Genomic DNA, 19,105 nt, shown 5'->3' on the forward strand with positions numbered 1-19,105 from the left:
ACATAGAAACAGATCATCTGACTTGCCAGTGGTGACTTGCTGGCTGCCCTCCGCTTGGTGAGTGCCATCTTGCAAGTCAGGCCAGGCCAGATGGGAAGAGTTCATGCTTTCTCCTGAGGCCAGCATTTGGCATCCTGAGTTCCTGATGACTGGAACTAGAATAATCTCCTGGTATCGGACACACTAGGTGGGCTCTCACTCTTTGGCTCCAACAGGACACCATCCAAGGACAACCGCAGTGACCCCAGTGTTCATTGATGGAGTACACCCATGTGGGGTTGCAGAGGTGGACTTTTTGTTACAGGAACTAACATTTATCGAGTACCTGGGCTTTGTAAATGTTTAAACCTCAACACCTCCTTAGGGTAGGTGTTATTGTCCATTTCACAGGTACAGCAGCTGAGGTGCAGAAGGGAGAGTGGGTCTATTAAAACCTAATTAGTTTGATCCTATATTCCAGCAGTTAAAAAATTCTCCTTAAAATATGGAACTCTTTTCTGCAAAATTTGCATAGGGGCCCAATATTTAGAACAAATTTAGCTGGAGAACTTTTGAATTTGGGGCAGGGCTGAGAGCCTGGTGTCTCTCCTCCCACCTCCCTTCACAAGCAGTCCCTGGTACCTTGGCCTATGCTCTGTAGAGAGCACTTGGGAAGCTAGTACCATACCCGTGTTGTTTCTGTCATACCTCCCCGCCTTGAAGGGTGTGGCATCAGGAGCTGGAGGGCATGTGCTCCTCCTGAAGATACAGAGCCACACCCCAGAGCCGTGGTCTATCTGCTGAGCCAGGCGGGCCCAGACCACTCTCGGGACACACCCTGGGCAGCATAGGTGGACGGTCTCTGAGCAGTGACGTTGGAGTTGAAACCTGGTCATCATGCCACCCTGTGACACTTGTAACTTAAAGTGTGTACCTACTTTTCTCCAAAAGTTAAAGGGCTTTGGTTTTTCTTTTAACATGTCATTTTCAAAAGCCGACAGAGCTTGACTTAAGAGTCAGAAGGCCTGAGAAAAACCAAGTTGGTCTCTGTGGTTTTTCCTTTGCTTAGTCCTGCCCTATTGTTATTGGGAGGCCCAGATGAGGGGACCTGTCAGGAAAATGACCTAAAATGATACAGAAATTGTACGAAATTGGAGCAGTAGAGATAGCTGCCATTAATTAAGGTCTTGCCATGTGCACGTGTTGTGTGGGCACTTTCCACGCACTCCTGAGACCCGTAGACTTGGATAGTACTCCTATCCTACAGGTGAGGCAATTGAGGCTCCTGCGTTCAGAAGCCCAGAGCCCTGAAGCTTGTGAGCGCAGGGCTTGGGTGCGAACCCTGGGTGTGCTGTTTTCGTAGTGATGGTGGTGCAGGCCTCCACTGAGTGTGGTGCTGTTGAGAATAGGTCGATAAAACCTGTGGAGCCAAACACTTGTAGATTTTGACTTCTCACATTGAGCCTTTTTATAATGCACTAGAAGTAACATCAGTTCAATCATTTGTGTGTTTCAGATGACAGAGTTGTTGTCACTTACTCAAAAGGGTATCCATGTGGTGGGAATAAGATTGCCTCCTCCGTGATAGAACTGACCTGTGCAAAGACGGTGGGCTCACCTGCATTCGAGAGGTAAGGTGGTGGGGATCAGAGGAGCTGTGCAGAGAGTATACTAGGGAACTCTTTGGAATCCCTGTCTGTGGTTTTTATCAGGGATCGGGAATGTATACGCAAGTGAGAGGATATTTGGGTTGTCACAGTAGGAAGAGCTGGCTGCTGAGACATAAGGAGTGGGGGACAGAGTTGCTGAGCCCTGTAGTGTACAGGGCTGCTCCACACAGGAGAGATTCCCACATAAATGCTGAGATGCACTGTTACTAGACAAATGCATGACCTAACCGTCTGCACTGGCTGAGCAGTATGTAACTGGCCTATGTCTTTGAATGTCTTAGTAGAACCAGGGGGGTGTTGGGTGTACCACCCAAGGCCAACTGTTCAAGCAACTTGTCTGGGGCCCACAAGCAGGCGGGGCCCATACGTAGAAAGTTCTCGTATTACTTTAGAATTCAGGCAACATCGTGCCTGTTGCGAGGAGGAGTTTGGCCAACAGGGGGAGCCTGTGAGCTGCTGTGTGTGAGCAAACCAATTCCTTCCAGAAGTTGGGCTTGGAAAAGGGGAAACCCAGGAATTGTCAAAGGATTTATCAGTTTGAGTCTGAGATATTTGTAAAATGAAAGTTCAGAAATCTAGGATCAAATTTTTCCAGATTTTAAATGTTGCACAGTTTCTAAATTAAGAAATTGTATCGAATGTTTGCCTGCTTTCTTACATTGCAGTTTGTCTCACAGTCCTCTTGCCTATGTTGGTGCTGAAAAAGGGAATAAAATTATCACCCCAGTCCAGGGCTGCCGTCAGTGTTGGGTCAGGAATAGCAACAGGGCCCCGCAGCCCTGGGGTGGGGCAGGCAGGGCCTTCAGCTTATCCCCGGGGCCCTGACGCTATAGGGGAGACCTCAGAAACTGACTGCCTGGGTGGTTGCTGTGCCTTTATTGAGAGCCGGCGAGCTGCTTCAGGGCTGGCTAGAGTTTACCTGTTGTGCTTACCTTTCTGTCTGGCTGGGAGCTGACTGGCTGTGCTCCTCTCCTTCCAGGTTTGACATCGACAGCTGCACGTACTACTTCAGCTGGGACTCCCGGGCCGCCTGCGCTGTGAAGCCTCAGGAGGTGCAGATGGTGAACGGAACCATCACCAATCCTATAAATGGCAAGAGCGTCAGCCTTGGGGATATTTATTTTAAGTAAGTGAAACATTTTCCTTTTGAGCACTCAAACATATTCAGAATTAAACCAACAGTACAGATCTTTTCCCAGCAAGGAGTGTGGCAAGATAAATAGGTCTGTGTGTTTTAGTTACTGTTGCTGGAGTAGTCGTCCAATTTTCCTTAAACCGAGGAAAAGCATACTCAGCTATTAAGTTTTAACACTAAAGATGGGGAATTCTCCTGACTGCAAAAAGAATGTCCCCCTCCTCCCTTACTTCATGATAAGCCCAAGGGCTGAAGCTGGAGCCTTCAGAAAACATTTTGAGCAGAAGTCTTCTGGGCTTTCCAGCTTGTAAGGGAAAAAAAGCTGGTTTCTCAACACTGTCACTGGGGCTGTTCTTGGGGTCTGGTGTCTGAGGCAACTGACCAGGTATAGCGTGTGAGAAAGGCTCGTTAACGCTCAGAGAGCAGAACGGTGGGGGAGCAGAATGACTGCAGTGGAAGGTGGTGCCCTCGGAGTCTCTGTGGGGTCACGGAAGCACTGCCCTAGCTTGAGAAAGCCCGAGAAAGCAAACATCCTGGCCCCTTGCAGTTGTCCTGAAGACTTTGGGTTTGTATGATAAATGACCTTCGTGAAGGACTTCCAAGTCCCTGTGATCTTTTCTGTCTTTTCAGGCTATTCCACGCCTCTGGGGACATGAGAGCCAACGGGGACAGCTACCTGTACGAAATCCAGCTTTCCTCCATTACAAAATCCACAAACCCTGCGTGCTCTGGAGCCAGTATATGCCAGGTTAAGCCTAATGATCATCGCTTTAGTAGGAAAGTTGGAACTTCCGATAAAACCAAGTACTACTTTCAAGGTAAGTGCTTTCCATTAATGTCCCATGTTTAACTTCCTTGAAAGAAGAGTTTTCACATTTTTATCAATAAAAAACTCAGTTGAAATCTCAGATCAATTTTAAAACAAAAACCCGGTCTAGTTCTATGTCTCGATTTGCATTTTGTCAAAATGAATCGAATAGTACAAGTAAGACCTGGGCATTTTACTGTAGGTAAATAATATCTCAGTTGAAACACAAACAAAAAACCAAATCCTGGGCTGACCCAGTGGTTCTGAGGTGTACAAGTTCACAATTGCCTTTGACTTGGTTTAGTCACGATACTTCCTTATTTTGAAACATCAAAATATTAGAGAAGGGGAAGAGATTTTATATTTATCAGAGGATTAAAGGAGAAGGTTGGGAGATACTGGCCTACATACTCAATACTTTAATATTTTAATATTTAAATGGGTATGAATGAAGGTTTCATACTGGCAATAGTAAAGGTGTTGAGAGAATATTCTCAAAAGGCAGCTTTTGTTTTCAACAACTAGTATTTTGCTTTTTATCTTTCATGATTTGATTTTTGAACAGTGTGAATGTATTAACTTTAAAAAGTGCAGCATGTCTAGAAACAGCCAGCCCACGCTGCTGTAGAGGGACTGCTGGGAGATCGCCCTGGGGGGGAGGAGGGGTTGCTTCCCTGACACAGCTGTAGCCCAGGGCAGCACGTGCTCTGGTATGCGTGTGTGCGCTGCACAACGGAACGGAGGGACGAGGGAGTGAGCTCGGCAGCTGGTCCATCCCAGAGCACCAGAAAGTAGCCTTAGTTTTAAGACCTCTTTTTGCATTTTAAGACTCATGACTTCATGAATCATGCCCTTCACTGGAAAAGGTGGGAACAGGAAACCGCAAGCCATAGCTCCAGTCTCCATGTGCTGTCCAGGTGTAGCGACCCTGGCTCCTTGCCAGCTCAGTGACTGGCTCCCATGCACCAGCCACACACAACAGCCTATCCCCAGCACGAATCTGGAATCCTTTCTGAGCCATGCTTGCACTGTCGCTGTCCCTGGGCTGCCCTCTGTCTGTGGACATGTCCAACTCACATGCTGAACCCTCACCTCTGCACCTCTTGCCTGGGGCCCCAGCAGTGGCGACCACAGAGTTTGAGCCACCTCCAAAGCTGGGAGGGAGTAGAGTCCCCACTCCTGATACAAACTGTGGGTTTGGGGGATCCCAAAACCACCCTCAGATTTGGTAATTCACCAAAAGAACTCACTGGAAGCTATTATATTTACATTTTATTATAGCAAAAGGATATAGATTAAAATCCACTAAAGGAAGTTGCACACAGGGCAGAGTCCAGGAGAGAACCAAATGCAGAGCCTGTGGCCTATCCCCGTGGAATCAGTATATGTCACATTCCTAGCACTGATGTGTGACAGCGTGCACGGAGTATTGCCAACCAGGAATGCTGACCGGGCTTCGATGTCCAGAGTATGTGTTAGGGCTCCATTGCGTGGGTGTGATTGGTTGATTGGTTGGTCAGTTGCCCACCTGGCTGATCTCAGTTTCCAGGTGGGCAGATAATGTGTGGCCAAACCACTCTCCAAATCATACTGTTAGCTGAGGACAAAGGCCAGGCCTCTTTTTGGGCAAGGTTCAATTCTTTATTACAGGCTGACTTAAGGCAGGGGCTCTGTAAATGCTTGTCAAGTGGCCATTTTAAGTTGTGAAGGGAAAGTGCATACAGGACATTTAATGAGGCATCCTCATGTCTGATTTGAAGTCACGCAAATGTTTTACGGACTGAATGAGATAAACTTGGTCTGTTATCGAAAAGCTGGTGGTCATGGAGCTGTGGTTGTGTGTGCTTTTTCTTCCTGATAGACGGTGACCTTGATGTCGTGTTTTCCTCCTCCTCTAAGTGTGGAAAAGATAAGACCAGGTCTGTCTCTTCCACCATCTTCTTCCACTGCGACCCTCTGGTGAAGGACGGGATCCCCGAATTCAGTCATGAGACCGCCGACTGCCAGTACCTCTTCTCTTGGTACACCTCGGCCGTGTGTCCTCTGGGGTAAGCACAGTGTCCTGACACTTAGAAGCTGCACCCACATCCTCTCTCAAACCTTAGCTCAAGAATAAGTGTGTAGGGTGGGGGGCGGGAGGTTTCCCCCAAGGTTTTGTTGTGAAATATTCAAACGTGCAAAGAATAGTGAAAATGGTAGCCAGCATCCAGCTCCAGTGATTGTCAACATCGTGCTGCTTTTGGCCCACACCTGAGTCACCGCCGCCTGCCACGCTGGGCGGGTTCCAGTCCCTGTCCCCCACGGCTTCCCTTTTTTAGCGCCTGCAAGGCAGCTGCTGGCTGAGCCTCCTCTCCTGTTCTTGCACATCTTTTCTTTGTGTCCCAGTGCAAGTTATTACATGCTGAAACTTGACTTTAATGACAGTGAAGGATTTTCTGTTTAAACAATTGAAAAGCTGCTTCTATGGGGCCTGGTTTCCACGCCGCAGTAAGAGCGACTTTCTGCCCCCAGGCTCCTGGCGTAGGAAGGAGGGTGGTGCCTCTATGCCATCATCTCACGTCCCACGGACGTTTGTTCCTTTGCCCAGACGTGTCATAAACTGCTTTCCTCCTGGATTCTTCCTGTTCTATCCAGACCACCATTTTTCATAAGCTTTTTATTCTGTCCTAAGACTTTAAGATCAGGAGGAAACTGAACTCTTACCGTGTAATCGTTTTCTTCACTTCCGAAAAAAGGGATCCCAGAGTCTGCAGACAGCAGCGGGAGGGGTGATGGGGGGAATTCAGATCACATTTTTTTAGATCTTGAATCAGTTTTCTTCTTCACTTATCTGTGGGTACTAGCTCAGCAAAAAATAGCTTTCCGTAAATTAATTCCAGGGACGTGGACGTAAGGACTCTTAGCTGCCCAATCTCGGAAAGGGGCTTTTGGTTGAAATTTTCTAATGGTACTTTCAGGTTTTGAATGTTTATGGTGTTCTGGTGATGTCATTACAAAATAAAAGGACTAAAACGGGAAGTTCTTTGGAAAGAAGCAAAAGGTGAATTTTTGAAAAGTAGGTTAAAAAAAAAAAAAAAAAGGAACTATGCTTGTATTCTCTGTCATTGGGATGCTAAAAGTGCCATAAAGCAAACAAATCCTACCTCCCAACACAGCCACTGGTCCTGTGTGTCGGTTTGGACCTTCCCAGGCCTGCCATCTTGTCAGTGCTGGAAATTTAGAAGTCAGACTTTCTGTGAAGGGAACAGCACAGCCGAGGGACAGTTTATGGGATTTTGAGGTTTTATTTCAAAACCAGAATATTCCACAGGAGACCTTGCTTTTCATGGCATTCAGAATATCAGGAACGAGAGTTGCTTAAATCCCTTAACAGTTGATAAAGCAATAAAGACTTTTTTTTAAAAAGGGAAGACAAAAGTTAGAAACAACAGCAAAAACTGCACCAGGCCCCACTTTCCCACGTGCTGGGATGTGCGGACAGACGCAGCCCCCAGCCGGCCGTGGCCTGGGTAGTGCCTGCAGGACTTTTTTACTTTATCAAAATGTCAGTTGTACATTTTCAAGTCAAGCAATACAAGCATAACAGGTAACTCTTATCACCCTCATAGGTGACCATTTTTAGGTCTTTTAGGTGTTTCTTCTGGAATTTACCTAAACGTTTTAAAATTAATGTTTGATACTTCACCCGTTGGCTTCCTGCAGAGCTGGATGAAGATCGAGCTCTCTAGTATCCCACCTCTACTTTTCACAATTGTTACTTCACAATTTTTGGTTGAAGTGATAATCAGCATTTATGTACTTGCGCTTACATAAAATGCATCTGAAGTGTTCCTGAGGGCCCAGGCTGGTCTGGCTGAGTCAGTTTCTGGCTTGGAGGGGACAGTGTCAGGGGAGCTCTTCAACACGACTGTTGAGCCCATGGTGACGTCTCTGCCTGGGCAGAGGTTAGCGGTTGCATGCCGAGGCAGACAGACCTGAACTCCAAGCTCTTCCTCTTGTTTCTTGTCTCTGATGTTGTCTGGGTTTAGCTGAACTTTGACTCAGGAACGTTACCCTTATGTGGCCAAGCCCGTTGGTTGGTTGCCCTCTGACCCAATTATTTTGGAGCCAAACTTGTCATGATTAAATGCTTTTCTAAATGAATAGCCAGTGTCTCCCACATCCGACTTCGTCACACGGTGGCTTGCTGAGGCTGCCTCTCTCTTATCTTGAGCAGCCCAGATGTTTCTTGTTGCTGCTCTCTGCCTTCTGTGGGTGGGGGAATTTCTGTTAGTGGTTCTGTTTCTGTGCATGTGGTGGTCCTAAATGGCAGAGAGCTGGACAATTAGCAGTGACAACTCGTTACACAAATGCTGTTCTCTGAGAAGGAAGAGAAGTCAATCTAGTCATTTCTTATTTTATAGTACTTATTATTTTCACTGATTTCCTTGAATGTTTAATGTCCTGGAAATACACTGCTTTTTCACCTAAGCGTGAATGGCAGGGCTTGGGTGGGAACTGTGGACTCTTTGCTGATGAAAGAGCCAGTGTGTGTCCCCTGGCACTCCTCTTGGATGTAACAGGCTTGGGGAGAGCAGGCCCAGTGTTGTCCCACGGACGTCCCCTCCACCCCTGTTGAGCACTGAGACTGGCTCCCATGATGGAGATGTTGGGGAGAGAAGCTGCCACCTGGGCTGTCGTCATTATTTCTCCCTACGATAAACTGGGAGCGTTGTTCCTCAGAACGTCCGCCTCAGCCACGCCTTCGTCCCTGCCCTGAGGGCCCTGCAGAGGGAGAAGCAAGTGGTAGGAGGCCGAGTCGTAGAGCTTGCAGTCGTGGAGCTTGTCTTTGCTCCCATCTTACGTTACGGCGTCTCAGGAAGCTTGGAGCAGTGTCCTCTGGCCCGTTCCCCGGTGCCCCTGCCTTAACTCACTGTCAGAATCGTGTGTTGCCATTCTCCACATCAAGCGGATCTCGTTTGCTTGGGCTGAGTAAGGATCCTGTGGAGTTCATAGAGTCCATGCCACCTCCTACGTGGGGGTCCTTTGGGCCATCACTGCTGCCCGCTGACGTGGCTCTTGTGCCATCCTTCCAGGGTGGGCTTTGACAGCGAGAATGCTGATGGAGGCGGGCAGGAGCACCAGGGGCTCTCAGAGAGGAGCCAGGCCGTCGGGGCTGTCCTCAGCCTGCTGCTGGTGGCCCTCGTGGGCTGTCTGCTGGCCCTGCTGCTCTACAAGAAGGAGAGGAGGTGAGGAGGGGAGCCGGGCAGGGAGGCCGCGGGTCACAGGCAAAAGTCACATGGTTCTTCGTTCCGCACTCTCTAGGGAAGCAGTCTCCAAACTTGTTAGCTATTTTTTTTTCCCTCTTCTGTGGCAGCTGGCTGGTACAGGATTGAATCCTGGACCTTGGCGTTACCAGCACCACACTCTAACCAACTGAGTTTCACTGGCCAGCCCCAAAGCTTTGTTTTTAAATGTGTGTGTTTCTGTGACAAGGGTGTACTGTTTGACCCAAGTGAGGCCCCTTCACCCTCATGTCCACCTGTGGACGCTCCGTGGGTCCTCGGCCTGTGCCTTCCAGTGTCTAGGACATGGGTCTCTTGTCATGTCCAAAGATTGATAGAAAACTGAACCACACCTTGCACGAGCTGACTTCCTTCTGACCAGTGACCCTCTGCCCTCCCCCACAGTCAGGAAAGTGAACATTTATTAAGCACCTGCTGTGTGTCATGTATGATGCCATGCTTTTGGCTCCACTTTGCTGGGCGAAACTGCTCATCACGTAGTTGTTGAGTGGATTTTCACATCTCGTGTTGTGAGGCACTGGCCCCAGAGCCCTGAGCAAGGCTGACTCTGGCTGGTGGCAGGCACAAGCTGCCTCTCCTGTTTGCCAGGTGAGCCTCAGGCAGCAGGAAGGTGTGGTCCTGTCACATTCACAGGTGAACCAGTAAAAGTTTGAACGTTAGATGATTTGCTCTAGACCTTAAGACTACCGAATTTTGAGTTCTCTTCTGTCTGATTCCAGAGCCCTCATTCTTTCCACCAAATCATGACAAAGATGTTGGTTTATAGCCCTGTGTCATGGGATGGTCATTTGTCATTCAACATGCTCATGCCTTGGAGGGCTGTATTTCTGGGAGAAATGTAGCCGTCATTGCTGCCCGGCCCTCTGGGGATGTAGGAGCTGGGTAGTGGCTGGTGGGATGGGACTCCTGGCTGGCCCTGGCTCCTTCTACCCTGGAGTAATTATTGTTCTCTGTTTTTGTAGGGAGACAGTGATGACTAAGCTAACCAATTGCTGCAGAAGAAGTTCAAACGTGTCCTACAAATACTCGAAGGTAGCCGGCAGCTGCGAGTCTGTGGGGTGACCCTGCTCCTCGCCCAGTGCTGTGCTGTGGTGTTGCTGTCCTCTCAGGGACGCAGAGAGAACGTCGGCGCAGGCCCATGGAAGTCCAGAAGAGGAAACACCTGTTGCCTTAACTTCTTTCCCTAATGTGTTTTTTGTCTTTTTTATTTTTCCTCTCTCACTGTGGTTGCAACTAATTTCTTTGGAGTATTTAATTGTTAGGTTGTTTCCACTTTTTTGTCTGTTGTGAAAAAACCATGACAATGAAAATTTTCATGCATCTAGCATTTGAATGATTTTCTTCAGATAAATTTCCAGAAAAGAAGCATTTATCTGGGTCATTGGCTCAAATATGTTTGTGGCTCTTGATACGTATTGCCAGATTGCTTTCTAAAAGTACACTCTTCGACACAAGTCCTTCCTGTGGCTTCTCTTACATACTGCATGTCCCGCCCCACCACACAGCTGACATCAACGAGGAGCCAGAAGAGCCCCTCTTCCCAGTTCCACTGACTTGTCGTGGGCCCGCTTTTCGGGTCTGGGCCATCCTGGACAACCTGGCCCTGCTGCGTGGCTGTGAGGCTCCTGCTGAGTGCCCCTCGTCTGCCCCGCAGCACTCCGGCCTCAGTTCAGTCCTTGTAGGAGTTGCCTGTTGCTGCATGCCTGGCCTTCCCCGCCCTGGCTGGGACCTGGGGACCGGCGACGCAAGGACTGTGGTGGGCAGTGGGCTGGTTCCCAGCTCATGCCAACAAGGGTCTCTACTTGGGGTGGGTCGTGGAAGGAGAGTAGCAGAGGAGCAGATGGGGTCTTCGAGGGTCTCCCGGGGGCTCAAGTGGTCTCTGCCATTTATCTCTGGCAGGTAAACAAGGAAGAAGAGACTGAGGAGAACGAGACAGAGTGGCTGATGGAGGAAGTCCAGCCACCGGCGCCGACACTGGCGAAGGAGGGGCAGGAGAACGGCCACATCACCACCAAGTCTGTGCAGGCCGAGGCCCTCAGCTCCCTGCACGGGGACGACCAGGACAGCGAGGATGAGGTTCTGACCATCCCAGAGGTGAAGGTTCACCCGGGCCGAGGAGCTGGGGCAGACAGCTCGCACCCGGGCGCAACCCCCCCACGGAAGGCCCCGAGGGAGCGGGAGGACGGGAGGCCGGGGCTGGTCAGAGGGGAGAAGGGGAGGAGAGGGAAGCCCAGGCCTGGACAGCCGAAGACCAGGAGCTCCACCCAGCTGGTGTCCTTCCACGATGACAGCGACGAGGACCTCCTGCACATCTAACTCCGCGGTGCCTGCCAGAGAGCGTGGAGCGGTGGGACAGCCAAGCACCTCCAACCAAATAAGACTTCAACTCGACAATGCTTCTATAATTTTGCCTTTAACAAAAACTGTTTCAAAAGGGAAGAGTTTTTGTGATGGGGGAGAGGGGGAGGGAGGCCCGGCGCCGCTCCTTCCTGATTGTTTACAGTCATTGGAATACGGCATTGCTCAAATGGCCAAAGGGCGGCACCTCGTGCCCAGGGTTTTGCCCAAGTCCTTGTGTAAGGCGTCGCTGCGTGCGCCCCTTGCTGCAGAGGGCTATGTGCAAAAAAACCCTTGCTGCTTTAGGCCCTGTAGGGTATTTGACCATTATATTTTAGCATTTTAATTCTCTCCCCTATTTATTGACTTTGACAATTACTCAGGTTTGCAAAAAAGGAAAAAAGAAAACAGCAGTTTCTTCTTGCGGCAGGGGGTAACGCGCCGGTTCATCTGCTGCAAGGAGGGGAAGCTGTCGTGGGCTGGGGCAGCTGCTCACGGAATTTTAAACTGGCATTCGCGTGTCCCCTGGGTTGGAGTACTCCATCTGTCTTTTCTTTTTTGCTTTCCGTTTCTTAAGGGCACACGTGTGTGCACACACACATGCGCATGCACAGGGTCTCCGAGTGCCTAGGTTTTGGAGGGTTCACCTGTTCTATGCCTTTAGTCAGGAATGGCTGCAGCTTCTTGCATGACGCCTTCAATCCTAGGTGGACAGAGCACATTTGTCAGTATTTCTTTAGCTGGCTGGTACATTCAAACAACCCACCCAAAGATTGATTTTTGTGTGTGTGTGAGTTGAGTTGAGGTGTCAGAGGAAATAACTGTTTTCTAGATATGGGGTGTAGGGTCTCATCTCTTCAGGTTCTCATGATACCACCTTTACTGTGCTTATTTTTTTTTAAGAAAAAAGTGTTTATCAACCATTCGACCTATAAGAAGCCTTAATTTGCACAGCGTGTACTTACGGGAAGTGCATGAGTAATGGCGGGCCAGGGTCTCACCCGTGGCGTTGCACGTGGGTCAAGCTCAAGGGAGGCCGAGGTTGTGACTCACAGTGTCGCAGCATGAAGGGCAGCCCCGGGGTCTCCCATGGCTGCCAACTCCTTTCTTGACGTGTTTAATGGATGACTTTTCTCGCATTATAGAATTGTATATAGACTCAATGGTATTCATATACTGAAAAGCGAACCGCCCTACGAGAATTCCTTGATTTGTATCTGGTTTGCCTGGCTTATTTGATTTCAACATGAAGTGTATTTTTTAAAATTGATTTTTCTCTTCATTTTTTTCAATCAACTTTACTGTAATATAAAGTATTCAGCAATTTCAATAAAAGATAAATTATTAATTGGGTGTTATAATTTCTTCCACTTGATAGTGAAAAGTCGCCGAGCTGGTTGCGAGGCCAGCTGCCTGTGTTTTCTTTCTGCGAAGCTGCAGGAACGTGCGGATCCGGGCTTGCACTTCAGCGTCCTAGCTGACTCTGAGAGGCAGCACTTCGGTTTTTCTCTGGCGTTGTCTGCGCTGTGCGTGCCAGCTGCGGGTCCGGTCTGCCTTCACTCAGCTTTATCTGGGTCTCATTGCTTCAGCCATTCCAAGCCGACCTCAGGGTATTTCCTGTTTACCAAAACAATGACTATGGAATTTAGATTCCAGTGATACAATATAGCATCTTTGTACGCAACCCAGTCTTACGTCAATGTGTTTTCTCTTGAATAAATTCACCAAGTCTTACTTCTTAAATTACTGATTAGTAATTGAGAGCTACCTACATGTTAACATGAAAGTAGAGAGTCACTGACTTCTTAGTCAACCAGACTTTGTAGTCAGCATCTTTCCCTCCATCTCATTTTTTAATTATCCGGTCGGAGTTACCTTTTTATCATTATGATGATGCAGGATTTTACATCTCTTCTGAGACAGATGTGCCGGGGTCTTATAAAGGTTTATGTTGTGACACAAGAGTCGCTGGTCCTCAGGCATTGTATCCAGAGGGGCTCTTCTCCAAGCCTTTCTCACTTCCTCTTAGACCAGGGGGCACCCTCTCTGTGAAGAGGGGCATTTACAGGTCCTGCTGGCTCAATGGCAGTTAGGGTGTCATCAGCACCCCTGGCCTCAGAGGGAAGGAGAAGTGACAACAGGGTGTGTGAGCGCATTTGCTCTGACTCTTTTCTTAAGAATCTACGTAATCTCTACACGAAGCCTCTGAACAAATAGAGTATCTGTTCTTGGCAGCTATTGTGACAGGGATTTTTAGGAAAACACCCTGATAGCCACAGGAATTAGAATTTTTTCAGAGATGATTTTATTGGTGAGTACAACCTTGATATTTAGTTTCATTATAACCACATTTCCTGTGCCCGCTTTTGAGACTGGCCATTGAGTGGCAGAGGCATGGATTGAGTCGGGGCCTGAGGCTGATACAAACACCATGCCAAGGAAACCCATGAGAAAGAGATCTGGCTCTTTCCATGAACATTTGAAAGGTGTTTGAAACCTGTACTTCACTAACCACTAAAATGATACATGTATCCTGAGGATGATGACAGCCACCTTAGTCATTGAAAAGCATACTCGGGATAGTCTGATCCTTTGTATGAGCTAAAGGACTGATGGGCACAGAGGTCTCACTTTTCTAGGAGATCGGGTCACAAGGGGCCAGCGTGTGTGTTGGGGAGGCAGTGTGGACAAGACTGGATTTTTAGAAATCCCCTTAGTCAGCTTCTGAAGATGTCTGTGGCTCAGGGAGTTGTTCTCACACAGTCTTATTTCTCTGGCACTCCTTTGTTGCCTCGTGGTCAGCCGCTTGTGCCCAAAAGCTAAAATTGCTGTACGTTCTGGACATTTTTCGGTGATAATGTGGTGAATGGGCCGGCACGACAGGGCTGCTGAGCCGCAGGTGAGGTGTGAGTGCTGGGCGGGCAGGTGCCAGCTCAGAGGCATGATAGCCATGTTGAATTTGGGGACAAAGTGGCCAGGAAGTGCAGGACAGGTAAGGCCAAAGCAGGCCCGGAACAAAGGAGCCCCTATGAAAGTCACAGTAAAGAGTGCTGTGAAAGCAGTTGGGAGCTGTGGAAGGGCTGGGTTTGCTTTTGAGAAAGACAGAATGGAAGAAAGTAGAGAGGTGGGGACACTGGAGCATCTGGCGGTGGCGGTGGCGTGGGTGAGGGGGGCCCTGGCATGCAGACACCAAAAAGTCTCAGGCTCTCGCCTAAAAGGAAGTTCCCTTTTGGAGGAGAGAGTGTTTTCCATAAAGATACAGGAAAAAGCCAAAGTTAGGGTTGGGAATTATCAGTTATTTGTATTTCATTACCTCTTATTCTATTTAGTCTTTTGACCAGCTTGCAAATCAAATTCTGTGAAAAAGAATTTGTAAGTAATTTTAGATAATCCTAGTGTTAGAAACATGATTGAACAAATGGTTTCATTGGTTGTCACACCCAGAGAGGGCAGGAATAAAATGTGGGGCTGCCATCTTTGCCATAGCTGGGCTGGGGTCATCTGGTGGCTGCGCTCAGCACTGTCCTGGAGAATATAGCCATGGGGAGCTGGCCTCACAGTGACAAACCAAGGAAGTGATGGCAGGTTGCTGGAGACACCCACAGCGGAGCAGTCTCCAGGAAGGAGCCGGGTAGGAGGCAGGGGTTCAGGTTCCAGACGGGGCCTGGGATTTCACTCTTGGCTTCAGATATTTTTCTTTTCTTTGTTTTATACTTTTGGCACAATCAAAACATATAGATAGTTTGAACATACAGGACAAAGAACTCTTTTTTCCTGAATCATTTGATAGTAAGTTACCCTCCTAGTGCCTCCCATCGCCAGGCAATTTAGTAGTCATTCCTAGGAACAAGGATCTTCAGCACACCACCACGATGTCACCGCCAAAGCCGGAACATGAGTGTGGGCAAGCTGCTGTCACCTAAGCCTCAGGGCCTGTTCAGGTGCTGTCAGTTGTCACAATGATGCCCTTTTCAGTAAAGGACCATGTGCTACATTCAGTTGTGTGTCTCCCGATTTTCTTTCAGTCCGGGAAGATCCTTCCTTTAACTTCCACAGCCTTGACACATGAGGTCACCTCTTCACCCCACTGAGGCTTTGAGACCCCCAACAGGCTGCCTCCCCACATGGGGGCACCCTCCCCACCCCCACCCCCATTGCTGGAAAGATGCCTGTTTTGCTCTGCCCCATCTAGTGCTTTAGGACTCAGTTGTTCAGGAAGGGTGGGGGAGAGGACCCTCAGGACTAACTGCAAAAACTTGAACTAGAAAATCTTGTTGGCATAAGGAATGGGTTGTCATATAACAGCATTTCCCAAAGTGTGTGCCATGGAACACTTGTTCTATTTTTCAACAGATGTTAAAAAAATGCAAAGACCTGAGCTCATGTAAGTTTGGAAAATGATGAATTAAAGTGACAACTTTTCTTGTTATGAGACCTCTCAGTCTTTAAAAGGAAAGACTGCTGAGTACACATGGAATTAAAATAGAAAATGTGGTCAGAGAGCCTGCAAGAAGGGATATAATATGCAGCGTTTTCTCAGTGTTTGCTCACGTCCACTTGGGAAATCTCGTGGTCTGTGGACAATCCAATGGGAAGTGCTCACCTGTGGCAAGGTTCTGTTGTTTTCCAGAGGCTCACGTGGAGCAGGCTGGGTGGGTTGTCTGTATGAGAATACACTGTTGATTAACAAAGAGGCACACACGAGTACATAAAAAAATGCTCAACATCACCGATCACCAGGGAAAGTACAAGTCCAAACCGCAATGAGATATCACCTCACACCTGTTAGAATGGCTGTTATCAAAAAGATGAAAGGTAACAAGTGTTGGCAAGGATGCGGAGGTAAGGGGATCCTTGTACACTGTTGGTGGGAGTGTAAAATGGTGCAGTCACTGTGGAAAACAGTAGGGAGGTTCCTCAAAAAATTAAAATCAGCTACCAGCAATCCTACATCTGGGTATATATGCAAAGGAAATTGTGTTGAGATATCTGCACTCCCATGTTCACTGCCGCATTAGTTACAATAAGCAAGATATGTAATCAACCTTAGTGTCCATCAAGAGATGAATAAAGAAAATATAAGTGCACAATGGAATATTATTCAGCCATAAAAAAAAAATGAAATCCTGTCATTTGCGATGATTTGGATAAACCTGGAGGACATTATGTTAAGTGAAATAAGCAAGGCACAGACATATACTGCATGATCTCACTTATGTGTGGAATCTAAAATAGTCAAACTCAGAAGCATAGAGTAAAATGGTGAATACCAGGAGCTAGGGGATCAGGGGGAAGGGAGATGTCGGTCAAGGGTGCAAAGTTTCATATATGCAGGATGAATCAGTTCTGGAGATCCAAAATACAGCCTGGTGACTATAGTTAATAATATTGCACACTTGAAATTTGTTGAGAGTTCATCTTAAGTGTTCATCCACAAAAAAAGGTAGTTAAATGAGGTGATGGATGTGTTCACTGGTTTGACTGGGGGAATCATTTCACAATGCTAGGTATATTGAAACATCGTGTTACACACCATAACTATACATTTTTTATCTGTTATACCTCAATGAAGCTGGAAAAAAGCAAAAACCAAAAGACAACAAAGGCCAGGAGGAGGTCAGTATATGCCACTTCAGAGGCCCCTGTCCCTGGAAGCTGCACTGCCATGCCTCAGCTCTGTCCCTGCCATCATGCTCCCCAACAGAGTTCTCTCTTCTTCAGGTCAGATACTCCAGGAAGGTAACCCTGGCATTGACACTGTTCAAGTACTGGCCCCATTGAACTGGGCTAATGAGATTGTTATGGGCTAGATTGTATCTTCCCAAATTTATATGTTGAACTCCTAACCCCCCAGTACCTCAGGATGTGACCTTACTTGGAAATAGGGTCATTGTAGATGTAATTAGTTAAGATGAAGTCATTAGGGTGGGCCCTCATCCACTATGACTTGTGTACTTGTAAAAAGAGGAAATTTTAACATTGACACATGAAGAGTGAAGACGATGTGAGAAGACACAGGGAGAAGACAGCCATCCACAAACCAAGGGAGAGACCTGGAACAGATTCTCTCTCATGGCCCTTAGAAGGAACCAACCTGCCAACACCTTGATCTCAAACTTCTGTGAGACAGTAAATTTCTGCTGATCTTGAACTTACGTGAAACAGTAAATTTTTGTTATTCAAGCCCCTAGTCTGTGGTATGTTGTCATGGCAGCCCCAGGAAATTAACGAAAAGACACAAGGCCTAGAGGTGAAAGGCCCAGTGCCTGCCCTCCAGAGCTCACAGCCTTCTGAAGGAGCCATGCCATGAACAGACACACAGAGGTGACCCCATGGCTGTAAGGAGTTACAGGCAGTGCCTGTAACCTTCTCCAAGGCTGCCTCTACTGTGTCCACTCACCACCTTAAAAGGTAATGCAGAAAATCCATTTGTTTTATATGTTCATCCATTCAAAAAGATGGTTCTGACTGTCTATTTTAGGCCAGGTGCTATGATAGACACTTGTGATAGGAAGAAAAATGAGACCATTCCTTCCCACATGGAGCTCTGTAGAAGGGGAAAATCCTATTCCACTACCCTTCTAAGTTCTTGGCCTGCCAGGACCCCATCACAAAAGACAGGTTAACAAGAGAAAAACAGAAGTTTATCTTTTAGCACCTAGAATATGTCATTCCACTCTCCTGGCCTGCAGAGTTTCTATTGAGAAATCTGCTGTTAGCCTGGTGGGGATGCCTTTATAAGTGATTTGACTCTTCTCACTTGGTATTTCTAGAATTCTTACTTTGCCCATGACTTTTGACAATTTGACTATAATGTGTCTTGGGGTGGTACACCCAGATGTATAAAGCAAATATTGGATCTCAGGGGAGAGAGAGATCCCAACACAATAATAGCTGGGGATTTTAACATACTGCTGTCAGCATTGGACAGATCATCTAGACAAAAAATTAGCAGAGAGGTATTGGATTTAAACAGCACTTTAGACCAAACGGACTTGACAGACATGTACAGAACATTTCATCCAACTGCAGAATATATGTTATTCTCATCAGCACATGGATTGTTCTCTGGGATAAACCACATTAGGCCACAAAGTAAGTCTCAACAAATTGAAAGACTGAAATAATACCAAGTGTATTTTCAGACCACAATGGAATAAAATTAGAAATTAACAAACAAAACTTTGGGAACTATACAAATACATGGAAATTAAACAACATGCTCCTGAATGACCATTGGGTCAAAGAGGAAATAAATCAGGAAATTAAAAAAAAATCCTTGAAACAAATGAAAATACAAGCACAGCTTACCAAATCCCATGGGAAACTACAAAACAGTACTAAGAGGGAAGTTTATTGCAATAAGTGCTTGCATCAAAAGAATAGAAAGACTTCAAATAACAATGTTATACCTCAAAGAACTAGAAAAACAGGAACAATCAAATCCCCAAATTAGAAATAATTAAGATCAGAGTAGAACTAAGTGAAATCGAGACCAAAACATTGATAGAAAATATCAACAAAACAAAAACTTGGTTTTTTGGGAAGATAAACAAGATAGACAAGTCATCAGCTAGGCTAAATAAAAAAAGAAGACCCAAATAACAAAAATCAGAAGTGAATAAGGAGACATTACAACTAATACCACAAAAATACAAAGAATTATTAGGGACTATTATGACCAACTATATGCCAACAAATTTGAAAATCTGGAGGAAATGGATAAATTTCTGGACACATATAAATTACCCAGACTGAACTAAGGAGAAGTAGACAACCTGAACAGACCAAAAATGAGCAATGAGATTGAAGCAGTAATTATTAGTCTCCCAACAAAAAAAGCCCAGGCCAGATGGCTTCACTGCTGAATTCTACCAAACCATTAATGAAG

The 19,105-nt window shown here is 46.9% G+C and overlaps 1 protein-coding gene across 1 annotated transcript in view; it reads left to right on the forward strand.

The window, feature by feature from the left end:
• IGF2R (insulin like growth factor 2 receptor) overlaps positions 1 to 12,562 on the forward strand; it is a 103,525-nt gene extending 90,963 nt beyond the window's left edge. Inside the window, exons 42-48 of the mRNA XM_063096166.1 lie at positions 1,496 to 1,610; positions 2,629 to 2,775; positions 3,415 to 3,602; positions 5,454 to 5,640; positions 8,668 to 8,820; positions 9,840 to 9,909; positions 10,777 to 12,562. Coding sequence (XP_062952236.1) covers positions 1,496 to 1,610; positions 2,629 to 2,775; positions 3,415 to 3,602; positions 5,454 to 5,640; positions 8,668 to 8,820; positions 9,840 to 9,909; positions 10,777 to 11,193 — 1,277 coding nt within the window. The 3' untranslated portion in view covers positions 11,194 to 12,562. The remainder of the gene's footprint in view (positions 1 to 1,495; positions 1,611 to 2,628; positions 2,776 to 3,414; positions 3,603 to 5,453; positions 5,641 to 8,667; positions 8,821 to 9,839; positions 9,910 to 10,776) is intronic.
• The last annotated feature ends 6,543 nt before the right edge of the window (positions 12,563 to 19,105 follow it).

Source organism: Cynocephalus volans, chromosome 5, assembly GCF_027409185.1.
Source record: "Cynocephalus volans isolate mCynVol1 chromosome 5, mCynVol1.pri, whole genome shotgun sequence".
Taxonomy (NCBI): domain Eukaryota; kingdom Metazoa; phylum Chordata; class Mammalia; order Dermoptera; family Cynocephalidae; genus Cynocephalus; species Cynocephalus volans.